The following is an 11,158-nucleotide window of genomic DNA, read 5'->3' on the forward strand; positions in this document are numbered from 1 at the left end:
AAAAATACTCAGGGCACCAAGTCGCTTTTCAGCAAGGTTTTGAACATTTTTTAAGGTCAAAGTTTGTTTTAAATAAGGCATAAGTTGCAATGTTGTTTTCAAACCATCCAAGGTTGCAGGTCAGATATCGATTTGACCATGTTAGAGCCACCCTGTTTTGAGGAGGTTATGTTACTCAATCTTTAGTTTTCTCTGTACTGTTTTATTTCATCGCCCTGGTTTCTTCTTTCTATTTTGTAATAAACTATCACAGTCCTAAAACTTTAAATTTATAACATAAAACTCATTTACAAATATCAATAACTTTTAATTCTATTACGTAATATTATTGAGTCTGATAAAATTGTCTATAAGTACATTACGATCCTCTCTCAAAAGAATATCCAATGGTATAGAATAATATATAATGGCTTTATCTTGATCATCTAATTCAATATTCTCTTTAAGTTTCTTGTAATGAGTGCTTGAGATTTCTAGGACAGTAAAAAATATCTGTAAAGAAGAAAATATAATGTTCATCGATCAATCAAATATAAATAATTATAAATAATATTATCAGTCTAAGTCTTGTTCAATTCTAAATCTTGGAAGTCAAAAATACTAAATTGAGGAATATTATTAGTTACACAGTGTGCTAGTGACCTAATACGATATCTATGGGGTCAGTAAATTCCATATGGGTTGATAGAGAAAATATATATAGTATTAGGTCACTAGCACATTGTGTAACAAATGTATCTTACGGACTATCTTAACACCTGTGGCATTTAGACTAGAGGCCTAACAAAGTAATCAAGTCTTTAATATCAAGAACCTACTTTTATTGGTATAAACAAAAACAAATACCAACAATAAGTTTAATTATAGTGCGTGATAACATTTTGTTAGGGAATTCGATGTTTGCTATACCACGGTTCATTTCAACTCACTTTAAGACGATACCACTATACCAATCATAATGAATTTTTTTGCAGTGTTTTAAGAAATGATTTTACTTTGTATCCATGTATTATTTGTGAAACATTAAATGTTTTAAAAGGGCGTATTTTCTGTATAAAGTCAATAAATATGTAGAGTTTTTGAAACCCAAACTTTCTATTGCCTTAAACATGTTAAATACACAAATGAAAGTTCCAAAAACTATACCAATACAGAACGACATGTTTTTGAAATTATAGCAAAACTTTTGGTTGACAAATTTTTATTCGTTATTGCAAATAAACTGTTATCACAGATATATGTCTCGCCTTTTTGTAATTTTGATAATGCAAATGTTGAAATTAAAATAGCAATACTTTAACATGTAAGTTATGCAAATATTCAAAGTCGATGAACCATGACTGAAGGTACATGGCTAAACAATCTCCATGAAATGAGATGTGCCAATGCTAATACAACTGCATACCAAATACCATTGACTTATTATAAGTCGTTCCCTTTAAACAAACCTAAACACAAACATTAACTTGTAAACTATGTAAAAGTTTCAAAGTCAATGAACCATGATGAGGGGTGGGGCTATATAATCTCCATGGAAATAAGACTTCAAATGCCAATAAATTTGCATACTAAATATCATTGACATAACATTAGCAGTTCATCTTAAACTGATTTAATCACAAACTAATACATATAAACTAAGCAAATGTTTCAAAGTCAATAGACCATGACTGAGGGGACAGGGCTGAATATTCTCCATGGAAATGAGATGTGCTAATGCTTATACAACTGCATACCAATTAACATTGGCCTACCACTAATGGTTCCCCTTGAACTGACCTAATCACAAACTAATACATGTAAACTAAGCAAAATTTTCAAAGTCATTAGACCATGACTAAGGGGTGGAGCCAAATAATAACCATGGAAATGAGATTATGAGATATGCCAATGCTTATACAACTGCATACCAAATATCATTGACCTACCACTAGTGGTTCCCCATAAACTGACCTAATCTCAAACTAATATATGTAAACTAAGCAAAAGTTTCAAAGTCAATAGACCATGACTGAGGGGCAGGGCCAAATAATCTCCATGAAAATGAGATATGCCAATGCTTATACAGCTGCATACCAAATATCATTGACCTACCACTTGTGGTTCACCATAAACTAGACCTAATCACAAACTAATACATTGTTGAAGTTGCTGCTGCCGTCGTCGTCGATGCTAGAAACAGCATACCTATGTCTCGCTTTTTGACTCCGTCACGGTGAGACAAAAAATGAACTTAAAATATCTGTCATTTTCTCCATACCCAGTTTACCCCTATTACTTATTATAATGTGGACCGGTCATTGTTATTGAATCTTACGCAATTTGATTGGCTTAAGTTATTATTAGTTTACCTTCAAACTGTTAAATTTGTTCATACATGTGTATTGATTAAATCAGAACATGCATGAATGTGTACAGTAACTTAAATGACCTTCAAACTGGACACTGGATGAGTCCATATTATTTTTTTCAATGAAACTAAAGGTATGAAAGGTAAGAATTGCCACATCTTAAATTTTCACAAAATTTTCCACATATAGTGTAGATAAATTATTTATTTTTTAATAGCCTATTCTGGAGAAAAAAGAGAAAGTTTACAAATCAGACATTTTATTCCAATACACAAGTCATTTTTCGAAGAGAAATGCAGAAATACATTTTACGCACAGCTACGCCAGGTAAAATTATTGTTTATCTTAACGAAAAAAACATTTTTCAGTCTCATTATAATGTTATAATTACAATTAATCCCAAACAAAAGTAGTCTGTAAATAAACTCAAAATATGTCCGATCTGCCATTTTTTGGACATCAAAATTCAATGCGATCGTTTTAATGTCAATTTCGTCTACCTCAGAAAATCTTGTTAGGCACTATAGCTTTTAAGTGTTTTCTGCATTTATTTTCAGACGTTCATCATCAGTTTCTTCATCTGTTGTTTGGGGCGAAATGTTTTAAATTTTCCTTCATTGTCATGTTGTTTTTTCAAAGGGACGTAACACTGCTACTAACCCAATATCAAAATAAACCACGCCCACTAACCCTATATTAAATATATAGGGTCTCCACAAAGTCAATTTTAACCAATCATATTCCTAGAAATAGGAGGTAAGATGAATATATATATAGATTCTACCACTGCATCGAGTGTGATACGATATTTATCCACTCGAGACAGTTAAATTTTCAAATTTAAAACTCGAGGCTTGCCGAGCGTTTTAAATATTTAAAATTTAACTGTCGAGAGTGGATAAATATCGTAATACACGAGATTTGGTGGTGGAATCTGTTTCTCTAATGATTTTCAAACAATATGCAGGCAAACTTATTCCTTCTTTTTCAATGATCTGCAAAAAGATGTGTTCTTTCTATGTGACGTCATCAGACATGGTCGCCTTTTTTCATGCCGTCACAATAGGAAATTCAGAGGAAAGCAAGAAAATTCGACGTCATAATCGGATTTTAACCAATGAAGAACTGAGATCAAACAAACCACACGTTGATCAAATTTTTTTTATACAATGGGTGCAGAAAGGGATAAATTGACGAAGAATTAGAGAAATATATATATATAGCATTACTAAATTAAACTGAATTTAAAACCAGCAAACAACAAACAATCCAAATATAAATCTAAGAAATAATAAATGGCATGAACGGGATGAGTTGGTTCAAAATTTAATGAACGAAGATATTTACCTTTGTACCATCAACAATAATACCAGGCATTGTTAGCTTAGGTTCGTCATCATCGGTACAATGTCTTCTCAGGTCTAATAAAAGTTCTCCAGCATGTTGTCCAAGGACCATAGTGTTTAAACGAACTTCTAAATGGGTAGGTTCTCTAACTTTGTCTTTATATTTTTTAAATTCAGAAGTTCTTTGATTTGATGAAGATGATATAGGATGGGCACTTATTTTTCTCCGTTTTCTCCATGACGGTGCATGTGTCAAATCATCATTCTTTACCTATCAACAAAATACATAATGTCAATCATAACAAGCATACTAAGCATACCACACTCTTAATTTAAATTATCAGAAAACAGAAAGTAGGTGTCCCACAGATCAGACAAGTAAATATAATTATGTATTTACATAATTAAGGCATAGCCCCTTTTTAAGCAGGAACATCAATATATTTTTTTTAAATACATAATAAATTGTTTGATTTTTAAATTCTTAAAAACAGTTTATTTGTTTCAATATAGAATTTCTAAATTAGGTGGGATTAAAGTTTCTCAATCATCATTTTGAGTGTACTCTTTTATGCATGGGCTTTGTTTGTCTTTTGTCTTTTTCCTTTGGTGATGTCAAATTATTTTTAGTAGACACTCAGCAGCCTGGATGGCCAATTGGTCTAATTAATTCAACTACTATATTACTAGGCTGTCAACACTTAGATTGTGAGTTTCGAATTTGAAGCAAATCTTCATTGACCAGTATTGTGAGTTTTTTCTGCAGAAGATTGGCAGTTTAGGCATTCCAGCACCCTCCACCAATAAAATCAGGCCGCCACAAATAACCAACGTGCTTAAAGTGGCATTAAACACCAGATAATCAATCAATTAGTGCACACTTACCTGAATGACAGGTACTACCACCCCAACACATTCATAATCATCATCATCATTAGAGTCACCTATGCCATCTTTGAGAAAGCGTATCACTGGTTTTGAAATCACTTTAGGAATTCCTTTCAAATTCTCCCATACAGTTTCATCACTCTCTGACAAAGAAAAACTGAAATAAAATGATTTTATAATGCTTAAAACTGCATATTTATAACCTGGCACCTACTGGCCTCTAGTTAAGCAGCTATCGCAGGGTACTCACTACGATGAGTTAATGAGTCTATTAATGGACTCAACATTTCTGAACCAAAGAGTCCAAAGATGCATTAAAATTGTATCAGCTGAGTCCTGCAGTTATCATCATTTCATTGCAAAAATTAATCTGAATTTGATTCATTTCTCATTTTATGTTGATAAGGAGACCAAAGTTACAAAGTAAGGCATTGATTTTGTTTTCTACATAACTTTGGACTTGCCCTGCTTAAACACATTGAGTCCTTAGACTGTTAAAAATCCTTAGTGAGAACCATATTTTCCTACTCAGTTTAAAATAAATGTTCTAAATACATGCATACATGTGTGACGTGTAATCATAAGTAAACCTTTTTTTCATTTTTACTGTAAAAATATTTATATTATCAATCCCTCATATACATGATGTACATGTAGTATAATATATTTATGGTACATGTATGTTAGTTCCTGTTGTCCTTTTAAAGTATTATTTAAACATGATTGAACATTTTAGTTTACCTGTTTACCTTGAATGTCATATTAAAACCATACCTGTACAAAGACTGGTTACTGTAAGTTTAGAAATTTGTGCATGTACTTATTTTTGCGATCGTTAAATAAAGGACAAACATTTTTGCGATTTCTGAAAATGCTACAAACATGACAAACAAATAATGCTATCAAAATTAAAAATGCAAGTTTTTATTTTTGTGACATAAATTTTGGAATTTTAGCAATAAAAACATTTAAAAATTTCTTAATTTAAAGTCAATCTGATTAAAATACAGCTACTGCGTCCAAGATTTGCTAACAAGAATCTGCATGATGACACTCCGTTTTTCATTATTACATCAGCCAATGAAATTAATCCGAGAAAACCAGAGGATCACGAAAGTTCTTCAAAACAGAAAGTAGAACGGAGCATTTTCATATCCTTGTAAGCAAAGCTTGGACACAGGATCTATATTCTTATCAGATTGAATATAGATGCTTACAATGTATCCCCGAGCGTTTGAATACTTACTCAACCTCTAGACAACACAGTTCAGCAAATGTTCCAACAAATTTAGTGTAGTTTCCTTCATAAGCTTTTTTATGTATTCTTGTCGATTCAATATCTTGAAAAAGCTTTTTAAAAGCTTTAGTAAATTTCATTACTCTCTTCCTGACATTGCTACAAAAAATATACCAAAACTAAATGGAGCAAAACATGCAATGTACAATGTTCTATAAGAAATTGTTTTATTTCATTAGTTTTTTTCAATTTTATTACTGATTGTTACATTATCTCAATAACATGTAACACATTCAAACTCATCATACTTTTGTACCTTTAGAGAATTTTTAAAATAAAAAAAGAAATCATTTTAGGCTACAAATAACTTTGGTGATGGTTTCAGTGAAACATATATATATTTTTGTAGATTTTGTATTTCTGGTCATTTTACTGTATCTGTCTATATATATAATAATTTCCCCTTTTCAGACAAGACTCTTTGTAACATGCCCTGCCTTTCATCTTCCAGTACTAGTGCCCCTCAGTCATTAAATCCTAGCTAGAGCACAACAATCTATGATCATCATGATCATACATGTATTAATCATAAACAAAATAGTATTGTTTCATTTGACTAGGAAAGGAAATGTCATGTTTTCTGTATTTTAAACAGATCACAGGAAGGTGTATTAAAATGATTAAGTACACATTCAAGTCTTTGTTTTCAACCGGATGGATTCGAACCCACGACCTCCTGCAATTGAGGCGACCACGCTACCACAAGACCACCAAGGCGGTTATCAATGTTTGAATCTCAATCTATGACTTTGAATTTTCAATATCTTAATGTCAATTTGTGACTTTTATTGACCATAATGCATTGTATCTAAATTTAAGATTTATTTTTTCTAAGATACATGATTTTGTACATTTCGAAAAAATCTAAATATATCACTTAAATAAGAAAAACTGTAAGAGAATTAATATATATATATATGTCTATACGTTTGTATTAAAGTAAAATAAATAACTTATACAATTATATATAAAAACAATAAGATGTGGTATGATTGCCAATGAGACAACTCTCCACAAGAGACCAAATGACATAGAAGTTAACAACTACATGTATACAATGTAGGTCACTGTATGGCCTTCAACAATGAGCAAGACCCATACCGCATAATCGTTGTCCTTTATGTACGTTGTAAGATGTAAGTAAATTTGTCAGATTTAAATTTTCAAGATTTGAATAATCTCTTTTTGTTAGATAGCAAAACATACATTTACCTAAAGCATTTTATTTTGTGGTTTGCTAACTATTTTTTTTTAACATGTTCAAACTTATTTGACCAAAATAATCCAGTTGCAACTAAGATTTCACTACATGCTGCTATTTAAAATCCTATATGTAAAAAAACGCAGTCACAGTGTAACAAATAATCAATCAGCCATCTTTTCATGCAAATCTTTAAATTGGCATACGGCAGATTTTACAGTATTGTGTTCTGCCTCCTACTTCCATGATAAATAATTAAAGAAGGCATTACACGAAAAAAAATTATATTTTCTGAAAATTTATTATCAGTAGATCATAATTCTTCAAAAAAGGAGTAAATAATGTAAGAGATTATTGAATGGTTGCCAAGGAAACAGGATACCCACATTTTCTCCTTTTGCACCCTGGTCCAAAATTTCATTAATTTTGGTTTAATGCCTTTAACCAGCAATAAAACCAAAATAAATTCTGAAAGGTAAAGGGTTTAGGAAGATATTCAGCATCTTTCACATTACTATTTCTAATATATTAGTGGAAAAAAAATATGTTTAAGATGATGGACATGTGACATATGGAAAATGGGACAAAAGTTTATGTTTTTCAAAGTAAATGACATCTAATACACAGTAAAAAGAATTGAATAAGTATAAAGTTGCATGTGTTGCCAATATTTACTTTTTACTAGTTTAATTTGTGCCAGATTCTTAAAAGAAAACATGTTTTGAATTAAGGCTGTTGCTAATGTGACGGAGACAAAAATGAGTAACGTTAGCGACATTTGGACATGTCACATTAGCAACAGCATCTTTAAAAAATAAAATGTATGCACACAGTCGTGCTTTATAAATGCTTTGAGTAATTAAATTGTACAGTCTGGTTTAGAATATCTAAATATACAGAATGTCATTGGCAGGTGTACTTTGTATCAAATGAATACACAAGAAACCAATTTGTAATAGTAACATTAGCAACATCTTCTTCAGTAATACATTAAGAAAATTTGCTATCTAGATGGGTCGCACTAAATAGGGCCAAAATTGTTACAGGAGGTGAAAAATAAGATTCATGATATCTTTATCGAAAAAGTTTTCAGATGTAACTGAATGATTCTTCTAGATCTGTTCATATCTTTAGTCGTGAACTGAGATGTTGATATGATATGAGTACCAAATGCAATAAGAACTGTACTTTGTACCAGACTGACACACCAGATTTTATGGATGGATGGATTAATTATTGTTTAACGTCCAGTGTCAACCTAGTATGTGCACATCAGGACGAGAACAAGTTGATGTAATATGATCTCTGCTTTGTACTAGACCGACACGCTTAGATGGATTTTCCACAAAGACTCATTATACAGACTCTGCTGCCTCTGTAAGCTGACCTTTGCTTTTACTCCTAGATGCTTTTGGCTTGGATGAGAAGCAGCAAAGACCCAATTTTAATGTCTTATTTTATCTGGCTACGAATTTAACCTGCAACCTTTGGCACTCAAAACAGAAGGGGGATATGGATTATTTATGAAGCACAAGCCAAAATGCCCATGTAATGTCTACCAAGAAACATCAAACAACAGAAGAATGAACAATTTCAAATCAATTCGCAGTGAAGATGGAAATACCATAGTGATCAATGCCTCAATGACTTTCACCATGGATTTTGGTAAAGAAAGTCTTTTGTAGTCTTCAGAACACCTTGCTTTGCCCATTTAATTCATGATGCATTTGCATTCAAAAGTCGAAAATACTGCCTAGACTAAGAAGCTTAAAAATATTTTAATGTTTGAAAAATTTATCGTCTCTGTTAGTTCTGGAGGACTTCATCTGAAAGAAAATAAATTGAAAATATTACTGGTATATGAATACAATTTAAAAAATGAACAACTATTAAAAATTTTAAAATGTATTGAAGTACTGCCTTCAAATTTACTTCAATCAAGACATAGTTTTTTGCCGAATGCTTTCAGTATATATGGTAATTAAAGATATGTTGTCATCATTAATTATAGCTAGAACAGTTCAAGTTACCATCTTCTTTTAATGATTACCCGAGATTATGCTAAGATACCCCTGAAAATCAAATGTATGTTTATCATTTGGTAAATTTGTCTGTGAGCAATGACTTTTATGCCAATTTTGACAATTTTAAGAACTGGACTAATTTTGGCAATTAATATACTAAGTTGTTATTATAAAAATAGAAGATGTGGTATGAAGCTCTTCGAAAAGGAAAGACTATTACCTTCAAATATATATATAGTAATGAGCGCCCCTTCATTACTATATTAGACTGTTTTAATTTTCTTATATAACATCACATCAACAATATACTGTCCCAAAGTAACGATCGCTACATAAAAATCTGTCCATGTTATACCGTTCGCATCAAATTATTAAAAGAAATGTATTTTGATGAACTAGAAGACTCAACTGTACGTAAAATATGGTCAAATCTCGTTGGGAGATGAAAAACCAAAACAAAAGTTTCTTAATGTGACATTTAAATGACATTACTTGATTCAACGTTTTGTTGCGAATGTCTTTTTGATGGAGGGAATACAATAAAGGACCTCGTGTAACGATATAACAGACAACTTACCTTCTTTGCTTTCCCATTATGTGAGGGAACCGGCTCCGCATCCATTTCTGCAAAGGGCGATATCGTAACTCCTATACAGGAGAGTTACATATCTAAATATATATTGCTCACGTGACATTGATTTGGACGGAAACGTAGAGCAGTAACGTTCGCAAAAACTAAAACAGCCAATGATATTGATTCCGAAAGTCCTTTGACCCCCTTTCGTCATCAAAATTTAATGTGATTGCTATTTATATCAATTATTTATAAAACCCGAATTAAAAATAACAACGGGCCGTCTGAGAACCAACAAATAAATTGCGATCGTAACATACCACAATGGACGAAAAAGATGTGACGTTCGCAATAATATTATTAAATTACCTTTTTTAGCCTTTACCAATAAAAATGTGCCTTAGAATTATAATTAAAACACAAAAGAATACTTTTTATTAAAATATAAGTCCATGTTATTAGGCTCCACTTAAAAATAATACTTTAAAATTCCACTCCAAATAAGCTAGATGTCAGTCAAGTAGGTCACAATGTCTATTCAATGTCCAATATTTTGAAATTGAAAACCCACTAATTCTAACAAAAAACATAAACACAGGATGATTTTTATTTTTATTTACTCAGAAAGACACCTTTTATTAAATAAAATAATGCATTACTTCATTTCACACTCTGTTTCACAGTTTCAGCAATACCTTTTTTGATGGATACAAAAAAGCAATACTTCCTTTTTATTGTAAAATCTGCCATACACAAATTCATTCGTCATGTTCGTGAAACAACTTTAAAAATTTAACCAAACAAAATGGTCATGACTGACATGAGAGTTAAATAATTATCATTAAATATCTTATAACTAGGATTTGTATTTCAAAACTTTTGAAATGTCTGTCCATAAGTAAAGGGCCTGGATTAGGGGTGTGGGGTGTGGTAATCCTTCTATTAATTATTAATTTTTTTCTATTCTTTATTTTTTGGCCCATTATTTTCTATTCTAATATTTGTAGTATTAGAACTGAATGTCAAATATGAATTATACTTATATACTTACATGTTAGTCTCAGTTTTCAATTCTTTCAGTGTTTGATCAACATTTTCTTTAAAACTATCACTATTGAATAACAATTTATCATAATTTTCAACATTAAATGTTACATATTTCTTTACTTTTTGAGCGTAGAACGTTTCTTCTTTAGTCAGTTCTTCAGATAAAGATTCTATCTTCCTTAGAACATCCAAAGGATTTGGTATATAATCGTTATGATAATAAATATTGAGGTATTTTTCAACCTGCGAAATCGTCCATTTTGAGACACATTTGTTTAAACTTTTTGCCATCAGTTTTTCTCCTGATATTGACGAATCTGTTGCTGAATCAGAGGACTGTTCTGATGTTGAACAAGTCGTTTTAGCAGTTGCTGATTGATCCAGTGTTGAACAAGCCATTTGCATTGTTGAACTTATAAGGGATGTTAAG

The 11,158-nt window shown here is 31.3% G+C and overlaps 1 protein-coding gene and 1 long non-coding RNA gene across 3 annotated transcripts; both read right to left on the minus strand.

Moving 5' to 3' along the window:
* Positions 1–286: 286 nt before the first annotated feature.
* On the minus strand, positions 287–11,158 carry LOC127736632 (uncharacterized). 2 transcript variants are annotated; one of them, XM_052247195.1, is made up of 5 exons: positions 10,849–11,158; positions 5,832–5,981; positions 4,583–4,742; positions 3,699–3,968; positions 287–492 (listed from the first exon to the last, which is right to left on the minus strand). In XM_052247195.1, exons 2-5 carry the CDS (start codon positions 5,960–5,962, stop codon positions 316–318), a joined length of 738 nt encoding a protein of 245 aa, XP_052103155.1. In that variant the 5' UTR covers positions 5,963–5,981; positions 10,849–11,158; the 3' UTR covers positions 287–315. The 2 variants fall into 2 exon arrangements, with proteins under 2 accessions (XP_052103155.1, XP_052103154.1); XM_052247194.1 differs by having other exon boundaries at positions 10,733–11,158.
* On the minus strand, positions 8,847–9,767 carry LOC127736633 (uncharacterized). The gene is made up of 2 exons (XR_007999088.1): positions 9,685–9,767; positions 8,847–8,909 (listed from the first exon to the last, which is right to left on the minus strand). It is a non-coding gene; the product is annotated as an uncharacterized LOC127736633 (long non-coding RNA).

Source organism: Mytilus californianus, unplaced genomic scaffold (genome assembly GCF_021869535.1).
Source record: "Mytilus californianus isolate M0D057914Y unplaced genomic scaffold, xbMytCali1.0.p SCAF_34, whole genome shotgun sequence".
Lineage (NCBI taxonomy): Eukaryota > Metazoa > Mollusca > Bivalvia > Mytilida > Mytilidae > Mytilus > Mytilus californianus.